Consider the following 20,480-nt stretch of genomic DNA (forward strand, 5'->3'; position numbering starts at 1 on the left):
AACTTGTAATGAATCATTGATAATGGCTAATGCCCACCCATGGGGAAAGGGACAGAGCTAACGAATTGGCATTTTTCAGAGTAGGAGTCTCCATATGAAGTCACGGGAGCACGATGGGGCCCTATCCCACTCTGGTCTCTCCCACGGTGGAACTGTCACACACCAAAGCCTGCCTCTGTTCCTCCAGTGGAGGGATATGGTGTGAAGGCCCAACAATCATTGGATTCTCGGACACCGGGCTTGTTTTTCTTTGTCTGCAGCAAACTTACTCATATATCCTTTCCCTGTTTGGCTCTTAACACAGACATGCTGCTGAGCAAGGTCGGCAGGAGATTGCCAGGCACAGGCACTTCAACAAACAACTGACTGTCACCTCCTCTGTTGTGTAACAATAACAATAATAATATTTACTGAGCAATTGCCACAAGCCAGACATGGTTCTAAACACTTTATACATGTTGAGCATCTCTAATCTAAAAATCCCAAATCCAAAACGCTCCAAAATCCAAAACTTTTTGAGCACTGACATGACTCTCAAAAGAAATGTTCATTGGAGTGTCTGCGATTTTTGGATTAGGAATGTAAAACCAGTAAGTACATAATGTCAATATCACAAAATCAAAAGAAGATTCAAAATCTGAAATATCTTGATTCACAAGCATTTCCAATAAGGGATACTCAGCTTGGAGTGGCTAACATTTATTAGGCACCTTCTATGTGCCACACACCCTTCCAAGGGCATGGCATGCATTATCTTGTTTAATATTCTCAAGGGCGCTTGGAAATAAGGTACTATTAGTATCCTCATCCCCATTTTACTGACAGGAAAGTGGAGCCACAGGGAGATTGAGCAAACTGCCCAAGACCCCCTAGCTGGTAAAGAGCAGGGCCAGGATCCAAATCCAGGCAGTCTTGTGCCAGGGCCGCTGCACTGAACTCCTGCACTGTGCTTGCCACTTGCCAGGGTGGAGGGAAGATTGTGGGAGGTAAGCCCAGATAAGCCCCAAACAGGTGGATTATGTGTTAGAACAAATAAGACAGTCAATTCTTACCCTATGCTCTTCACTACTTACTTACAGATCATAATGCATTCTTTTCCTTTTGAACATACATAATTGCACCAAATGAACAAAATGACCAGGAGTGGTGGACAGGGGACTGGGCCCTCAAAGGTGCTAATAAAACAAGGATTAAAATATTTTTCCAGGTGGACCTCAATTTATTTTAATATGTGAAACCCAATTTTGCATTCTGGAGTAGAGGTTGGCACACTTTTTCTTTCAAGGGTCAGACAGTAAACATTTCAGTCTTGCTGGCTGTACCATCTCTGTGACAACTACTCACAATATCCTTTGTAGTGTGAAAGCAGCCACAGTCAATGCGTAAGCTAATGCACACAGATGTGGCTGCATTCCAATAAGCTTGCAGACCTCTAGGGGATCATTCTGGAGAAGTTTTATTACCATTACCATTTCTGATTGCTCTTCAGTTAGCAGTGATCCCCAACACCTTAGCTCCACACTGCTCTTCCTCCAGCTTCTCTGTCACAGAGCTGGATTGACTGTCAAAGCTACACAGAGGGGCCTGCAGATCACCGAGTTCAACCCCTCAGTTACAAGCAAGGACACTGGGGAAAGGAGGTATGGCTTGCCCATGACCTGTGGCTGTTTGTGGTCTTCAAACTGAGTTTCCCTGAGTCCCCTTGGAGCCACCTAGGGTGGCAGGAAGGGGAGTAGAGGGGGCTGAACCACAGTGAGTCCTCCTCCCACCCTTTGGTAAAATAGCTCAATGCTACCAACCACATGGGGTAAGGGTTAACCTTCCACAGTGTGAAGGTTAAATAAAATCAAGCCTGGAAAATTGTAAACACATAATAAAAATTAGTTCCCTTTTCTATAGAAAATCTGGAGACTATGGCACTAAATTTAGCTAGAATTTGGTATGTACCTTTTTCTTAGAGGAGATTCGCCTGTTTCTTAAAGTGTCAGACTGCACACTATGAGATGCTGACAAAGTAAATGAGACATGGATTCTGCCTCGGAGGGAGCACCATTTTCAGAAAACTATGTTTTAACAAATCATCCCAGGGCAGGCACCCATGAGGTCAGACAGAAAGGGAGCCACGACCTGGGACTTCCAACTCCTATCATTTTCAGGAGACCCTCACCCCAGGCAGTGACCTTGAGAAGTCCTGACCCCTCCATTTTCTCAAATGCAAATGGAACAACCTGGAGTTCCTTGCCCTCTTTTATCAGCTACTGTAACCCGATGGGGACAGAAGTGGGGGACAGCAAGAGTTTCAAGGTTAAAGATCAATCCCAAACTCCTGGTGGGATTTCAGAATTAACATCCAAACTTGAAAAGTGGAAAAGCCTGTTATCATCTTTAATTCAAAAAGCATTTACAAGATGTCAGAGGAACAGGAAACAAAGTACTTAATGAATATTTTGGAGTGTTTCTTCTAGGCTGGTTGCCTGGGTTTCATTTCTGTGACTCAACATCTCCTTTGTTCCTCCTTTTCATTTTACTGGTCACTAGTGTCATGGGGAAGCAGCCTCCTGGAGGGTTCAGGGCTCACAGTATCTGTTTTCACAGCCCTAGCTATATGGAGAGCAGAGGTTGGAGAGCAGGGGAAGAACATCCTAGACTGAGAAGAATGCCATTCAGTCAGTCAGCCAGCACGCCTGGCTAAGCATCTGCTTGTATATGGGCTGTGTAAGACACCAAGAGCATGAAGCCCATTCCCTGCCCTGGCAGAATGTACAAACTAGTTACAAGCTCTGACGTCTTCAAAATATTTGGAGATTAATTATTTCTGCACATTTTTCTTAGGGCTGAGTTTAAGTGAATGGATTCAAAGAATTCAGGGACTTAGAACCTGAGAACAGATAATGTTCTGAATATTACCCAACGGTAACATGGGACTAGGAATATAGTTCGCTGTATTTTAAGAGACTGCCATCTTCAGAAGACAATCTATAGAGATTGCCTTGTTCAGATAGAGAGAGCCTATCTGAACAAGAAATCCAGAGAGAGTAATGGACAGAGGTCATGGATTCAAGAGCTGGGTGTGCACATAATTGATGTTCAAGGACTTTAGGAATGAGAGGAGAACTAGGGGCACCCTCATTGGCATCTGCTTCAAACACTCATTGACATCTGCCTTCATGGACTAACTGGTACATGATGTACCAGTATACGGAATTGGCTTAAAGGGACAGCCAGCCGGTCCTCGTTAGCAGGATCCCCTGGAGCCTCTCATTTGTTAGGGATGGCATAATATCCATCTGTACCAGCAAGGTCTATAATTTGGTGCTGGCTGGGAAAGGTGGTGTGCAAGCAAAATGTCATTAATTATATGCAGAAATGTTCACAGAAATTCTGCTAGACTAGACTCAAATTCTAGGTCTATAATAATTTGCAGCAAGCCCTCAAAAGGGCCACTTTATCACTCTAAACCTCAGTTTCCTAATCTGTCTAATGGGAATAATTTCTGCCTTACGGACTACGCTGTCAGTTTGAAGTTTGAATGAAATAGACAGTGGCCTCCAGGAGGGGCCCCTTTATCTGTTGTGCTGAGATTGATTCAGCCCTGGCTCAGTGATCCTCAGAAAAAAAGTGAAAATACAGATTGAGTATCCCTAATCCAAGCATCTAAAATCTGAAATGCTTCAAAATCCAGAACTTTTTGAATGCCAATATGATGCTCAAAGGAATTGCTCATTGGAGCATTTTGGATTTCAGATTTCTGGATTATAGATGCTCAATTGGTAAGTATAATGCAAATATTCCAAAATAAAAAAAATCCCAAATCCAAAACACTTCTGGTGTTAAGCATTTTGGATAAGGGATATTTAACTTGTATCAACTCATTTCATAACTACAACACCACTTTAAGGCCGGTAGTTTTATTATCCCCATTATATGGGTATTAAGCACAGGGCCTCGCACAGAATAGGCACTCAACAAATATTTTTTGACCGATAACCCAATGATTGGTATGGAAATAAATAGCACCTATTTATAAAGAGGTTTAGGAATGTAAGGCATTATGTAGCAGATGGAATAAACTTGGACCCAGGAGCCAGAAGACCTGCTGTTTTTGCCTATGTGTCCTTGGGCAAGTCTCTCAACCTCTCTTCTATAAAATGAGGTGGTTCTTCAAGTTCTAAAAGTCTGGTTTCTAAACAAAAACAGCCAACACGGTCTTATTAATTTACAACATAATTCAGAGTGGTGACTAAATTGGTCATGGTATAAACTAGTTTGTATTTGTTCATTCACAAAATAATAATAAAAAAGGTTTGTTAAGCAAATAAGATGGTAGAAGTGTTGAGCCTATTTAAGATACATATGTTTTCCAGCAATTTAAAAAGCATAGTAGGAGCACATTAGCATATTAACGGGGTGTTAATTACAAAAGAATCTTTTAAAGCAGGTTTTCTAAAATCCCCACTGAGTAACCATTAGCTTGTGGTACTTGAAACACAAACTATTCACATGTGTTACTTAGAAGTAATAAAATTGTAATTTAAAAGCAATCTGCCAACTTGTCACGAATTTAGACTGATTTTTCTCTCAATTGATCCAAATGAGTGAGGTTTTGCTATAATTATATATAATGCTGGTAATAATGAGGCTGATTATCAATCTTTCCCTGCTTTTCACTACCTCCATCATTACAGATTTTAGGGGAGGGGGGCAGGGGTGGAGGAAGATGGGAGGAGTGGGAGTGAGGGGAGGAGGGGGGTGGAGGAGAGGGAGAGAGGCAGGGATGCCACTCTCTCCCTCCCCCTTCCTTCAAGCACTAGAAGCAACCCCAGCTCCCACTCTGAGCACCTCGTCAGCCCTTCTCTGGGGGGCTACATGAATCCAGGTGGAACTGCCCTGTGCGGCTTCGAAAGGCTAGCCAGCTGGTCCGAACTGGGGTTGCGTGAAGCATGCAGCAGCGTCAACCCATCAGCTAATGCATCTTTTCATTCTCACATTCCCACTGAGAGGCTGAGAGGGCTGAGCCTCCAGGGGCAGAAGGAGGGCCTCTTTTACATGCTCTCCACTCTCCAACACATTCCTTGATTTTCCCCACTGAGAAAGCCAGAAAGGGCTTCCGTAGCAGAGAAGGTTTCCTTCCCATCAGAAGAAAGCTTCTCTCTACTCCCCATTCACTGGAAATTTAATGTCTAACATCTTGTTTTCTACATCTGTTAAAATGTAAAGCTTTGCACCGGTAAAACAGGTATAAAATACCTTCCCATTCCATCTCAGGGTGATTGTGCAGCCTAAATGTTTATGGGAAAGTCCCTTTGAATATGCTGATAATAATTCAAATATAAGAAATGCATATTAGCTAATCCCTGGTGTCTGAGTGGCTCTTATGTGGAAAGAGGAGGGAGAAGAAGATTAGGCTGGGCTGGGAGCCCTGAGGAAGGGAACCCAAACTGGGGGTTGAATTGTGAAGAGGAGGAGTCAAGATGTGGAGTGTTCTAGTGAGAATGGCCCAGGGTCAAAATCTTGGGAGAGGCCAAGTATTGAATTGGGAAGGGGCAGGAAGGTCTGTGCTGGATAGCTGCTGTAAGAATTTACAGAGTAGTACAGTATAGTACATGGTAGAGCTGGGATTAAAATCCAGATCTGCTGCTTTTCCTCATATTCGAATGCCACTTTTATCATTTATTAGCCAAGTTCCCTTTGGCAAATTATTAATTTCTCTGTCCCCTAGTTTTTGCATCTGTATAATGGGGGAAATAAAACTACTGACCTTAAAGTGGTGTTTTAGTTATGAAATGAGTTGATACAGGTTAAGTATCTCTTATCCAAAATGCTTAGCACCAGAAGTGTTTTGGATTTAGGATTTTTTTTTTATTCTGGAATATTTGCATTACACTTACCAACTGAGCATCTATAATCCAGAAATCTGAAATCCAAAATGCTCCAGTGAGCATTTCCTTTGAGCATCATTTTGGCGTTCAAAAAGTTCTGGATTTTGAAGCATTTCGGATTTTAGATGCTTGGATTAGGGATACTCAGCCTGTATTTTCACTTCTTTCTGAGGATCACTGAGCCAGGGCTGAGTCAATCTCATGAGAGCCACCAAAGCCCATGCATTCTAGGAAATTAACTTCATTCCCTGGGCCTCTGTGTCTTCTACTTTTAAAAAGAGGAGAAAACACCAGCTTCCTCTGGGAGCCCCTGGCACACCCGCCATCCAATGCTGGTGGCTAAGTTCTCTGCAGACCTAGAAGCTTCATAATGAGGGGAAGGAAGAGGTGGGGAATTTAGATTACTCTTTGCACAATTTCTTCCCCCAGTTGCTATTCAGCTCTCTATCTCTTGGTGAGACTGTAAATGTTTTAGAAAAGAGTTTACACTACATATGTTCCTTCCTAAATCTCATAAACAGTTACTCCTTTCCACATAAACCTTAACCACTTATGCCCATGATAGGTTCCAATTAGCCACCCACGTATCTGTGGAGGGGAAAAATATGTTCTAGCATATACACACATGTGCACACGCACACATACAAGCAGGTCCAACTCAACCCCTTCTCTATGGCTATTTTCAAGTGAGAAAGCAACTATTCTACGTGAATGGTCAGGGTCAGTTGGACAGGACTCTTGCAAATAAGTATGTACCCAAGAGAAGCCACCAATTAATTCTGCAGAGATCACCGTTGCTCTTAACCTATCATGTGGCTTATTCCTCAACGGCCAGCCCATTGGGTCTGCAACAAACAGTCGGTGCTGAGGCTGCATTTCTGAGGTTGTACTGGAGCACCAGGAGCTCCCTGGGGGTGTGCTGCTGCCCCTGGCTTTGCAGAGCAAACGTGTCACTCACAGAAGCTGTGAGAGGCAGCCCAGCAGTGTGAACTCTGGGAGCAAGTCTGCCTGGGTTCAAATCCCTGGCTGTGCCATTTTCTAGCTATAAGACCTTAAGCAAGTTATTTCACCTCTCAATTCCTCTGTTTCTTCATCTCTAAAAGGAGTATGAGAACAATGGTTACAGTACCTACTCCTAGGGTTGTTATGAGGATTACATGAGCCAAGGCTGGTAAAGTGCTTACAATGGTAGCGAGCATTAGTGTTACAGTGTGTTTGTTAAATGAAATGAGAGAAGTCCTCTCTCTCCCTGATCTCCTTCTCACCCTGAGGATTACTGCACAATTGGATGGGGGGATTACAGGCTTTGTTTTGCCATCTTCTAAGAGGCAGCAACTGTCTCATTCCAGAAAAACAAACCTATTACTGAGCAGCTGGCAAACCTTGGACTTGGCAGAGAAGGAGACGAGAAGGTTTCTCTCATCATCACATGGCAGGGCCCAAAGCTGGGAGATTGGGCACCTTTGTGGAGCCACCAGGTAGCCACCACATTTTGGCCAGTTTGAGCAACCTGTTGCTCACTGATCAGATGGTGCTCTGACATCTGGTAGGCATGGTCCCAGACACAAATCTCAGGTGTTATTTCCAAAAGGTGACTTTGCTTCCCTGGAGATTCTTGTACAAATCATGGGGGCCCTCTGTAATTCCATGTGCTAATATGTAACAGGGCAGGGGTTATACACCAAATATTTTAATAAGTGCAGTGCAACTTGCTGCACTGTGGCAGGGGAGGTTAGAGGCCAAAGGTGACGTCCACTTTAATCCTGCTTTCCCCTGTGCCTGCTTGTGAGTCCTCTGTCCCTCTCCCTCATCACAGAAAGTTCTCAAACAGACCTCCCTGCAGATGGGGGCAGAGTCCTTTGGCTCAGCATTTAGGCCTCCTCTTAACTGGCGCATGCCAACAAAATGGAAAACCTCAACAGAACTAAACAAAATAATTGTTCTCCTCCCTCAACAATGACAAAGAAAAGTAGCTTTAGAGGAGACATGTAGACAACCTACATGACCCTTTTCCCTCAAGTTCCCTATACTATACTGAACTATTTCCTTCCATAGCTGAACCATTGTGTTTCCTTCTATCTGAAATCTAATTACACTAAATACCAGAGCCCCCACAATTATGAAAATCTACACCAGCAAAATATGAGGGTCTTTGTGGATTTAATTTTATTTTCCCAGATTCCTTATTTATTATTTCACAACAATGTCTGATTTTTAACTATTTTGCATGTTAGTCCCTGAGTAAAATAGAGGGGAAGAAAATATTGTATTAGGTAGCAAATATATGGACAACACTATAGCACCTGTTTTTCACATGCTAGCTCATTTAATTTGCACAATACTCTAAGGATGAGATTATAAATCCCATTTTAGAGAGAAAGGTGCTAAGGCTCAGAGAGGTTCACTAGCTTGCCTAAGGTCACACAGGTAGTAAGTGAAAAACTGGGAACCAAACTCAGCAGACTACCTCTTCCTGCCTCCTCTTCCTCCTCGTGCTCTTTTCACTATATTAAAGCAACAATATTATAAATTTGAGTAAGGGGCTTTTCTGGAAGTGTTCTGCAGCTCAGCCCCATATAAATTTGGACTAGTCCCTGCCTTCCTTTTAGCCTCAGTTTACACATCTATAAGATGAGAGCCTAAGATGCTGTTTCAGGTCCTTAGGATGCTAACATTCCAAGATTCCAGCCCCCGTGGAATTTTAACTAGATCTTCTTTCTCTGGCTCTTATTTTAGTTCTCTCCCTAAATCTTTCTAGCTTCAACCCTTTTATTCACCCCAACTGTCTCCAAGGGTCTCTTTGGCACTAATGAAGCCATAGTCTCACAGACCTTGGGGGACCCACGAATCTGGCCAAAAATGAGCATGTGCCTCTTACAAATGAACTAAGATGTAAAGGAAAAAGCAATTCTCAGCTCTGAATGGGACTGAGGTGGGAATTGAGGAGGCTTTTCACATCTGGAGCCCAACCATAGACTAGAGATCAAATACCCATGTCACAGCATCAGCCACCGCTCTCACTCTGTCATCAGACTGGCCCAAAGAACTTGAACATCACCTCGGGAACATTTCCATGGCCCTCACCCCAAGTCCAAGTACAACCTACGTTTGCTATTACACACACCATGCAGTATGATAATGTGTCTGTGTAACAAGCCTGCCCCAGACCCAAAGGGCAGAGACTGTGTCTCATTCATATTTGTATTCCCAGTGCCCAACACCATGCCTGCCTCATAAAAACTACCCTGAATGAATGTGCAAACTCCCAGGTCTAACACCTCTTGGTGACAGAGATCGCTTCTACCTTGCAGTGTTTCACCATGCCTCCCAGAGCGCTCTGCCCAGCCAAGTTAGGCAAGCTTTACTCCCAAGCCTTCAGATGAATTGGTCCAAGGAGGAAGTCTGGAGAGCAGGGACTTTTCAATTCTCAAGACCTTATAAGAATTTCTGCTGTCTTGCCTGCCAGAATCTTCCTTTGGCTCCCCACAACATAAGCTACATGCCTCCAACTGACAAGCGAGAGGCCAGTTGGTCAGCTGTTGCTTCCATTTACTCAGAGCTGGGCGGCTGTACTGTTTCTGTCACTAAATCAAGGGATCCTTGGGACGGATGTGCTTGGGCGTTAAGGCAGCCTGAGGACCTAGTCTCCGGAAGCTTCTGTGAAGTGTGACTGGGCTGCCCTGTCTGGCATGGTGACTTGAATCTTCAGTTTGCCAATTCTCTAAGAGCTCCAACCCCCCATCCCCAGATCTCTACCCCCAGAGTGGAAGTGATTGCAGCAACTCTTGCAGTAGAATTGGGGGCAGCAGCAGGGGAGGAGAGAAGAGGCTATTAGCAAATCAAAAGGAAAGAAAACAGGGGAAGGAAAACACAGTAGCAAATTAAAGCACTATGTTTTCTTTTTAAAAATCCAATTAAAGGGAAATCTGCTTTTGAGTGAAACAATCATGCCCTTGTTACAAAGTATCCCAGGAACCCTCAAGATAGGCAAAACCTTTTTAATCACATTTTTTTCTCATTACAAGTTGGCTAATAGGAACATCATAGTAATTCCCCGTTAACTCTTCCACTTTTCACACCCGCACAAACACACTGGGTTATAACAATGCTCTTATTCTATCTTTGTCTCAGACACATTCTCAAGCATGTTGATTTACTCTCTCCTTAGAATATCCCCATATCCTCATTCTGACATGCAAACGTATCCTCACCTACAGACCATTCTCTCCTCCTCTCCTCTCTCTCTCATGCACGCGTGCACACACACGCTGAAATGCTATATACACACTATATATGCATATAAACATATATGTTCTCCTTTTAATTCAATACTAATCCAGTCATTCGTATTTTCCAATTTCTTCTCAGTCTCTCATACAGGTCCACGCAGTGAAGCCCAAGGGAGATACTTACCTCCATAGCCTGCGGGAAACTTCATGAAGTGAGAATAATTTCCATACATGTTTACTCTTCAGTTCATGTTCCTCTCCTGTGCAGCTTCTAAATATTACCGCCTCTCTCGGCTCCCAGGCGCAGCCCGGCTTTCTTCAACTTGGGCTAACAAGAGTGGTCATCGCTTCCTAGCAGCCCGGGGAGCACAGGCTGGGCCAGCCCTCTGGGATTAGTCAGGAATCTGCCTCTAGATCGGAGAGTCCACATAGTGCGTTTGAGACGGCTGTGGCGGCAGCAGCTGGTGCCTGTCAGTAATCACGCATAATGCTGCTGCCGCCGCCGCCGTCACCGCTACTCTTGCCACCGCCGTCGCTGCTGCTTGAGATCCTGTTGCTAGTTTGATTAACTCAGGGTTGGGCTGCTGCGTGCGACTCTTCCAGCTCCCAGAGCGTCCCCAGAGGTCCCTACCGGGTGGCACGATCTATTATCTAGGAAGCCAATCGATGTATGACCGCCCGGTGCAGGTCAGGAGAGAGGCGGGAGACGGCAGGGGATGTAAGACTCTTTAGGTGCCTGTTCCTTGACTTGCATCCACAAAAATCAATGGGATTTTATTAAAATGCATTTTCTCATTCGAGCTTCTATCTGTCCAATGTACTTGGTATTTGATCTGTGAAAGGAGGAGGGGGTAGGGTTCAAGAGAGAACAGGGCCCTTTCAGAAGCACAAGATTAGAAAAGCGTGATACTCTATCTCCAGCTACAGAAAACTAAAATAGAGCAGCCCTTAAGTTGAGGTGGGCCTCTTCTGCTTGGGTGTCCGGAAGCATTTATCTGTGCTCTAACAATGGGAGTTTGACAAGTGCAGTTGGAGCCAGGGCTCACTCAGGTGGAAAACTTACAGGTAGGGAGGAGGGATTGGCTGGATGTGGAGGTCTTTCTCTGCATTTATTTTATATACCATTGTTATCCTACCACCTGTTCAAAAACACCACTGGGTCCTCACTGACACAGAGCCTGTCTTGTGTGGAACTGACCCGAGATCAAAGAATCTAAGTACTCCGTTGATGTTTGGGTCTGTCATACAGTTTTCGTGACAAGTCACCGCTCAGCCTATACTTGAACACCTCCAATAATGGGGAGCTCACCACTTTCTCATTCCATTTCTAGACAGTTTGCACCACAAGAAAGTTTCTTATAGAGATAAAATCTGCTCCTTTTCCCTACATCTTCTGCCCACAGGTGCTAGACTGCTCCCAGGGGCCACACAAGAGAAGCCTGAAAGACAAAAAAGTCTTTCACAGTGGGATCCTCTGCAAATCCTGAAATTGATCTGCTGTGCCCGTAATCCCCCTTTCCCCAGGCATCTCTGGGTCTTTCAGTAATTCTATGTATCACCAAGGGTTCATGTCGATTCCCAACCTATCCTTTTTCTAATAATGTACTTCAGTTTACATAGATACCCTCACAGTGAGGAAATGGGTTGGCCAGACTTGGATGCAATACTCCAGATATGGTCCAAACCTTTTCCTCATGGTATATGTGTTGGCAGGGTGATGGGGTGCTGTCAACATACCCATTGAAGGTCTGTTTCATGGGCTGAGCTCCGTTGGGCTGGAAAAATGACAAGAGATTTTCTCCTGATGCGACACAAGACATAGAGAGTCAGAGAGGTAAGTCAAATCAGGGTCCCAGAGTAAAAAATCAAGATTCAAATGCTAGGAGAAGCCAAAACAAAAACACAGAATAAAAGGCCAGAGTCAGGAACAAAATCATGATGACAAAGGAGGAGGTCAAAATGGGGAATCAAAGCAAAAGCATGTCAGAAAGGAGGAAGAAATATCCAGGCCTTCACTGTAAAGAGCTTTGGAGAGCCCAGAGCTGCCTAGACTGTTGCTGAGATAAGAGTCCAGTGGACATAAGTAATATAGAATTCAGGAGGACCATTTGCTCACTTGCATTAGGTGGGCAGCTCTGCATGTTAATTCATGTAGAACTAACTTGATAAAAATCTCCCCACCCCTACCTCCCCCAAGTTGTGTTCTCTTATACACATTCTTCATCCCATCCTTGGGCAATTGGTTTTGGGACCTACATGAAATGCTTCCTATATTCCTCTGAAGTTAAAGGTTTTTGGCTTCATTCATCATCCCAAATCTTTTGGGATCCTGCTTCTGTTGTCCAAAGTATTTCTTATTCATACTCTTATTTCATGACTTCTGAAAATCTGATGAACTGCTTTTTCATATCTTATTTGACTCATTGATAAAAATGTTGACATGGACATAGCAAAGACAACATCTTATATTACTAAAAAGTCCATTCATTAGTGCCTTAGACACTTTGCTCTGCTACTCACTAGTTATATGGCCTAGAAAGGCTATATGTATAGTAAAAGCACCAACTCACAAGCCAGACTTGCTGGGTACAAATCCCTGTTCCGCTGCTTACAGCCTCATAATACTGGCAAATGAGTAAATCTCCCTGAGCCTCAGTTACCTTATAGGGTTACCGTGAAGATTAAATGAGTCAATACATGTTAAGCACTTGAAATATGCCAGATAAATACTAAATGCTCGATACATGTAATCTAATTTGAGGCAAATGATGGGGAGGAGGAGGAGGTCAAAGAGGAAGAGGATGTAACCTTAAGCAAGTCACTTTATGGCTCCTCTCCTTTTTCTCATTTGTAAAACGATGGAGCAAAGGTACATGGGTTCCAACATCACCTTCAGCTTTAAAACTGAATGCAGACTAATCCATCACCCATTCCATAATTGTCCATTTTCTCCATAGTGGTATCTGAAGCAAGTGTCTTACAATCTACAGTTTCCTATTGTACAAATGTCAGAGAAGGAAATGAGTTACTTAAACTGTTTTTTGTGGGGTTTTTTTTGTTGTTTCTTGTTTGTTTTTTTGTGAACCCATGTTTCAAGGGTTTTTCCAAGTACTCAAGTACTCAAAAACCATTCTTTAGAAATCACAGTCTACAGACTTGTCCAAGGTCATTGTCAAGATGATCTGTTGGTTAAGCCACCAACAGATAGACTCTTTCTTCACCTTTTTCTAAGTTCAGTACATTGTCTATTTCTTTTCCTCACAGAAGAAAAACCAAATCCTAACCTGGCATGGAAAAGGCTCACCATTTGTGTGGTGTCTCGGCCTATCATGTGAGCTCTATGTAGAGGAAAGTGCTTTGGGGCAGTAATTACAAGGCCTGGGATACACACTCTCTGGGAAAAACATCCATGCTGCCAGCCTCACTAAGGTTTCTGGTTTTAGTTTTGGTTTTGTGGAACAGATGTGATGAGAGTTGGGCACGTGCTCATTTTTACACTGCAAACTTCTGTACAATGGTTTGGTAAAACAAATGCAAAGAATTAATATTTTCCTGATTTTCTTTCCTCCCTTTCTCTGAGAGTTCCTTCTGATCTGGCTGTTTTGCCCACTGTAGGGGTATGGTATGTTGATTCCAACTTCTAGTTTGATATAGTTTGGATGTTTTTCCTTTCCAAATCTCATGTTGAAATGTGATCCCTAATGTTGGAGGTGGAGCCTAGTGCGAGGTATTGGATCATGGTGTGGATCCCTCATGAATGTCTTAGTGCCATCCTTTTGGTGATGAGTGAGTTCTTGCTCAGTTAGCTCACAGGAGATCTGGTTGTTTAAGAGTTTGGGACCTCACCCTCCACTCTCTTGACCCCTCTCTCACCATGTGACACACCAGCTCTCCCTTTGCCTTCCACCGTGATTGAAAGCCTCCTGGGCTTCACTAGGAGCTGAACAGACACTGACACCGTGCTTTTTTTTAACAGCTTGCAGAACTGTCAGCCAATTAAACCTTTTCTCTCTATAAATTACCCAGCCTCAGGTATTTCTTTATAACAACACTAAAAGGACTAACACGTAGTTCATTGTTCATGCCCATTTACCTTTTCTCATCACTAAAATTCTTACCTATCATTCAAGTTCCAGCTCTGTTCCCACCATGACAACACTTATCCAAAAAGATGTCTCCCTAACCTAGGTCTGATAAAACTTATTGTCCAGTGTGTTTAGGTGACACTTAGTGTGTATGGCCTTGTGGCATCCCCAGTGAAATGGCAAGGAATGGTTATTTATCTTTCCTTTGAATATGTCTTATCTTCATAACATGATTGTTAACTCTTCAAATATAGTGATAATGTATTATGTCTCTTTGTTCTCTCACCTAAGTGCTAAAACACACAGTAGGTGCTCAACAAATATTTCTGTATCAAAAATGCTTGACATAGTCAAATATATCAAAAACAATATACCAAAGGGTACCCCAGTATGCTTTTCTTATGATACCTTCCTTATGGCTTAATATCCCATAACAAACCATAAGCTCTGCCAAAAGATCAAGAAATATGAATGTGGTTTTTTCTTTTTAACCCACTTTTTTTTTTCTTGGCACCATTGTGTCTTCCCTAAGACCATTATTGATACAATAATGTTATACTAAGTGGCTGGTATTTCTAACCTAAGCCCTTCCCAAACAGCTCCACTGACTTCAGTCACTACAGTGTCTCCAGCTGTTACTGAATTCTCATTAGGATGTCAAGTGAAAGACCAAATGCTCAAAGTCTATAGTAGGAATTAGCTAATTCATTCACAAGAATTCTTGGCCTACTTCTCGTCAAGGCTAATTAACTAGTCCTCTTAAATAATATGTTCTACTTTTACTAAAGCCATTAGTGCCTTTGAATAAATGAAAAGAGCATGGATTTTGACTAGTATGTTTGACTGCTGGACAAAATTCGGCCATAATATCTAATATTCACCCTGGTAATCAAAGGATATAGCTTTACATCTGCTCTTTTTTTCTCTTTTGACCCATGGTGATATAAAATAGTATTTTGCAGCAAATGCAAATGAAAAACCAAATTCATTCATTTGACAATGACCAATAAACATTAGCTATAGAATTTAGATGCAAATATCTCCATACTAATATTATGTATTAATATTTTTATATTTTTGTAATACTTTACCTACATAATAGTACATTAAGTTTCCATGTGCTATCCCCAATACTAGACTTAAATAGGGCAGGCTTTGTTACCCCAGTTTTATAAATGGGCAATTTGAGACTAAGACTATGAAATCAGAGAATGAAAGACAGTTACTCTAACAAATTGGATTTTGGATCTGGTCTCACAACTAGGTAGTGAAAGAAATGGGTATAAAACCAGGTCCCAAACTCTGCCATCTAGTAAATGTGTCTTTCTTGAAATCACAATCCTTCTCTCATTAATGCTATGTTTCCTATCTATGTTTGTGTTAATGGGGATGGGGTTTCTCTATACATAGTTTTTTTTTTTTCTTTGCTGTTAATCACTTATTCACTTATCATTCAGCTAGCACTTACTGAGAGCTTATTATCTGACAAGCAGTGGGGATATACAAAGGGGAAAGATAGATATAGTCCCTTATGCATCCCAATAGAGGAGATGGATATTAAACAAATATTTGTAGACACATATATACCAGCATAAACCATGATAAGAGCCATGAAGGAAAATAATTGGATGAGATGAAAGACTATAGCAGGGAAATCTCATTTAAATTGGAAGGTCAGAGCAGACTTCTTTGAGAAAATGGCAGTTAGACTCCGATCTAAAGGCTGAGTAGGATCCAATCTGGGGAAGAAAGCAGGAGGATGAGGAGAGGGTGGACCAGAAAGAGAGAACAATAGGTCTAATAGCCCTGAGGAAGGAATGAAGTCAGTGCATCTGAGAAGCTGGGGGTAGGGATGTTCAGATATCCCATGTTAGATGGTCTGGCCATCTAACATGAGCCATCTAACATGGTCGGGCCATCTAACATGGGACATCTGAACCATCTAACATGGGAGGTCTAACCATGGTCTGGCCATCTAACATGGGAGCTCTGAACATTCTTATCCCCTGCCCCGCCTGCAGTGAGTTCCATTGTTTCATTGTCTCACCCATGATTTTTTGCTTGACATGCCCATGTCAACTTTGGGCTCTGTGCTGCCAGAAAACCATCCTTCCTGGCTTTGCCTCACCTTCACTTGCTGGTCAGATCAATGACTCGCCATTTTCCTATGACACCCCCCAGTAACTCACCACTCTTGTGTCTCTCAATATGCTCCTTCTTTTATGATTATCATGACTGCACCTGCAAAACCCTCTTACTAGATGACTAGCAACTGAATCCAAGTCATTTTTGTAGCTCATAAAGCCTTTAACACCAGAACCTAACTCATAGTAGAAACCCAGTAAATACATGATGAATGAATGAATAAAAGTTTGTTGATTATGCTGAGATGTCCTGATGTCAACTCCAGGGCACTGGGCATGAGGAAGTGAGTGTTCCCCTTCCTATGTTCCAATAGTTTTTAACAGCCCAATTTTCATTTTCATGAGCTCCTTTTTCCTGGAAGCAGACTCCTATGTGGACAGGTTCAATGCTGGCGCTAGTGCGGTACATCAGTCTTGATGACTAAGACCCACTGACGATGGAAATGAGGAACCTAAATCAGAAAGATTGATGATTAGCTTTAAATTAGAACAGTTTCATCTATGATCCAAAACAGGGCCTTTTCCAAAAGGCCCGTCCAAAAGCACAAATTAAATCTAAACTGTGTCACACATGGCTTAGGAACCAACTACAAGTTTGCATTATAGCTAATTGATCAAGTCACTGGTGAAACCAACTGACTGAGTTTGCCTTAAGGAAATGATTCCCAAATTTGTCTGCAAGTTGAAATCATCTAGGAAGCTTAAAAAATTACTCATACCCATGTTCACCTGCAGAGATTATTCAATTAATGTGAGATTGTGGTCTGGGTTTTGGAACTACCAAAAGAACCCCAGTGATTCCAATGTGCAGATGAGTTTGTGAACCACTGACTTGCAGCAAGAGAACATTCTCATAACAAGCTAAGAAAAGCCCATCAGCAGAAAATGAGAAACTGTTTCCCTGGATAATTCCAAGGAACTAATAAGATCCATTTTGCCCATCTGCTAGTACACACAATTGGGGCTTATGAACTCAAGAAGCTCTTGCTTAGCGGGAGATATGGTGGCTATGGCCATCTGCTGTGTAGATGTAGAATATACTGACTTAAGGTTTCCTGGCACTGTGTCCTCAGCATAGCATGCTCCCACAACACTGCCTCTGCTATCAAAATCTTGCTCATTGAAGGCCAGTCCCTCTATCAAGTCTTCCCTTACAAGTAGTTAATACTTCCACTGTTCTCTCAAAATTCTTACTTCTTCATTACAGCATGAATTTAATTTCCCTTGGTATCAAAACTAATTGTTAAACTGGAATCTTCTTTTGAGTTCAGGGACAATCTTTTATTCATCTTTATATTGTCAAAGAATGTAGCGTTTTGCTTTGTACACAGTAAGTGCCTAGTAAATGCTTATTGCATGAATGCTGAGATTACAATGAACAGGGCAGACACTATCTCTGCTGTTATGGAGCTATAAGCTACGAGTTAAGGGTAACATAATTACCCTTAACTCCAAACTAGGTAACACCAGTTACAAAATTTTCAAGGTAGAAAGAGCCATTGCATAGATGCCTCCATCTCTTGGTTCCCAGCCAAATGGTGATCACGAAACCTTTCCTGTCATAAACAACTCCACCACAGCTGCAGTGCACATGGGAGCTCTCAGAATACAGAACAACTGTGACCACACTGAGAGAATAGGGCTGAGACCAGGGGAAAACATCTGGTCCCCTCTAGAGAGGAGACAGCAGTGCAAATATGGGACTCTCTAATCTAGACTGGGTCCAGGTCCAAGGAATCCCAGCCAAAGAAGTAGATGTCAGCATTAGAGCTCAGGAAAGTCTGTTCAAGTCCCTGAGAGAGAGGCTGTAAAAATACAGCCCAGCCTCTGAGACCAAGTCATTGCCACTTGGATTTTGTTGAACGGACATGTATTAAGAACCACTGTGTACTGGCTACTGGCTACATGTATTCATGTATTCAGGTGTAGATTTGGAGGCTGCAACCCAATCACACACAGGCAAAGCAGTCTATTTTCAGATCCCACTTACTCTTGGGGAGAGGCTCTAAATATACCATCCAGTGACTGCAGGAGGCAGATTATCATTGCTGGCAGCTGAGCAGGGTGGGGCAGACAGGGACGTCAGGAGCCTCACCATTAACCTCAGCACAACTCAAAGGCCCCCACCACTTGTAGAGCTATATTTACATAAGGGCAAATGTCTATTATTTGACTTTGTTTTCATTTGAGAGCTCCTGAGAATGGGTTTTGTGTGGCAGGAAAAGCACTATGTGATCCCCTCCAAAGACCCACTGAGCAAAGCATGTAGATGTCACAAGGTAGGCCTTAGACAAAACCAACCTTGTTCTCTTCTGAGGCATTTGCATCATAAGAAGGTCTTGCAATTATATAACTAAATAATGAAATTGTCTACATGCATAACACTTGATAATTTATAATATGCTTTTGTAGCCCATTCATAAACGGATATAAAATATTGTTAAAGCAGAATTCAAGAAGGCTACAATCAGAAATGATATTGGATATTAGGACATGAGAATTTATCTTGCCATAATGATTTCCTCTGTAGCAGGGAAGGCCTTTTGAGTAGGTGTTCAATAGAGACATAATTTTCTTACTGCTGAAAGCCAAACACTGCATAATCCCTTCTGTAACCATCCCTATTTCCAGGCAGCTAATACCAAAAGGCCAGAAGGCATTTAGTTTTGGAAGGAATTGAGAGAAAACCACACTAACCACCAGCATTTGGATAACTCTGTCCAGTAGTGAAAATGAATAGACACAGCTGTAGGTAGAGAAATAGCTGATTGGGGAAAAGTTTGGTGGGGGGTGCAGGTAGAGAAGGACATAGTCAGAATGTTTAGCAATATCAGAGTTTGAGAAAGCTCTGTATTTAGTGTATTATATTAGCCTTTGAAGAGGGACTAGACCCAGTTTGGCTGGTATCAACCATGTAGTAACATCCATGGGAGGTAGAGGAAGATGGGGTCTGAGACATTGCACCTGCAGCAGGGTGGCTCCAGGTCTCCTGGCACCATCTACATCAGACTCACCTGGAAGGCGGCTAAACCCACAGACTACGGGGCCTGCTCCCACCCTCTGAATCATAATCTGGGGGTTGATTGTGCCTGGACATGTGTCCATTTGACAAGCTCCACAGGTGATTCCCACCCATGAGCATGATGTGAGAATCACGGCCTTAGAGAATGGTATCTGCAGAAAGTCAGGTGTGAACTTGGTATGCCACATGACAGCATCAGAGATTATTTGTTGATGCCTTCTGGTTACTTTGAAGAGTCGATATTATGCCATTTTAGTCCAATTTCCTAAGTCACAGTTATTAGTAGTGGAGTCAAGATTAGAAACAATTCCTTGGCAGAGAGGAAGGCTTTTCTGGCTGCCTGTGACCTCACCCACAAGCAGCTGTTAAGGATGCTACGCTATTTCTGAAATGGCCCAAACATCAGCAACTTTTGTGGTGGAATTTTAGACACATCAGCAGGCTGGGACACAGACATTTAGGGGCCAGAGCCCTTCTGACGCCAAATCAAAGGCTATGTGTGAGGCTGATGTTGCACCCCCTCTCCCCTCCACAGGAGGCCACTTGGTCCTGCACAGACACCTGTGGTCCAGATCCTTGGCAGGCCTCAGCCAGCCAAGACTGAAAGGGTGTGAAAGCAGAAATGGAGACGGCAATGGTGATGGAGGAGACTTCTCCTTGACAGCCTGGCAGATGAAGAGAGCTTCCAAAGACATCAGGCCACCAAAAGCAAAACCAAAAAGGGAGGAAATTCAATAAATAGTTCTTGAACAGCCATGGCTTCCTGTTTGAGGTTCAGGGATGTGCCCTCTCCATACTTTGGTGAGGGATCGGTCCTGCCTGGTAATTAAGAAAAGCAGTAATGATCAGCGCTATGAATAACCCATTTCCTGTGAAAGACTGGGCAGCGGACTGTTTTAAAACTTCGATTTATTGACCGATTTGTCTGTGGTAAACCAGGAAGAAGCTGTGAGGGAGGTGGAGGGGCTGCCACCCTTCCTCCCTACCTCTCCCAACTATCCCATCCTGTGCACTTCTGACAGATTAATCTTCCTAATGCACAGCTCTGATGGGACTCCTAGGACCGAAGACCTTTTTTTTTATCCTTTTTAAGAAATGGGGTCTTGCTCTATCACCCAGGC

At 42.9% G+C, this 20,480-nt stretch overlaps 1 protein-coding gene across 11 annotated transcripts in view; it reads right to left on the reverse strand.

Annotated features, from left to right (window-relative positions):
• The window catches only part of RXRG (retinoid X receptor gamma), a 236,359-nt gene that overhangs the window by 33,426 nt on the left and 182,453 nt on the right, over positions 1-20,480 (reverse strand). The window contains exon 1 of one of the 11 annotated variants that reach the window (XM_063625032.1): positions 10,293-10,650. The exons of the other annotated variants lie outside the window; for them this stretch is intronic. Coding sequence (XP_063481102.1) covers positions 10,293-10,341 — 49 coding nt within the window. The 5' untranslated portion in view covers positions 10,342-10,650. Of the gene's footprint in view, positions 1-10,292; positions 10,651-20,480 lie in introns of those variants that run through there. 11 annotated transcript variants of the gene reach the window in all.

Source organism: Symphalangus syndactylus, chromosome 12 (assembly GCF_028878055.3).
Source record: "Symphalangus syndactylus isolate Jambi chromosome 12, NHGRI_mSymSyn1-v2.1_pri, whole genome shotgun sequence".
Classification (NCBI taxonomy): domain Eukaryota; kingdom Metazoa; phylum Chordata; class Mammalia; order Primates; family Hylobatidae; genus Symphalangus; species Symphalangus syndactylus.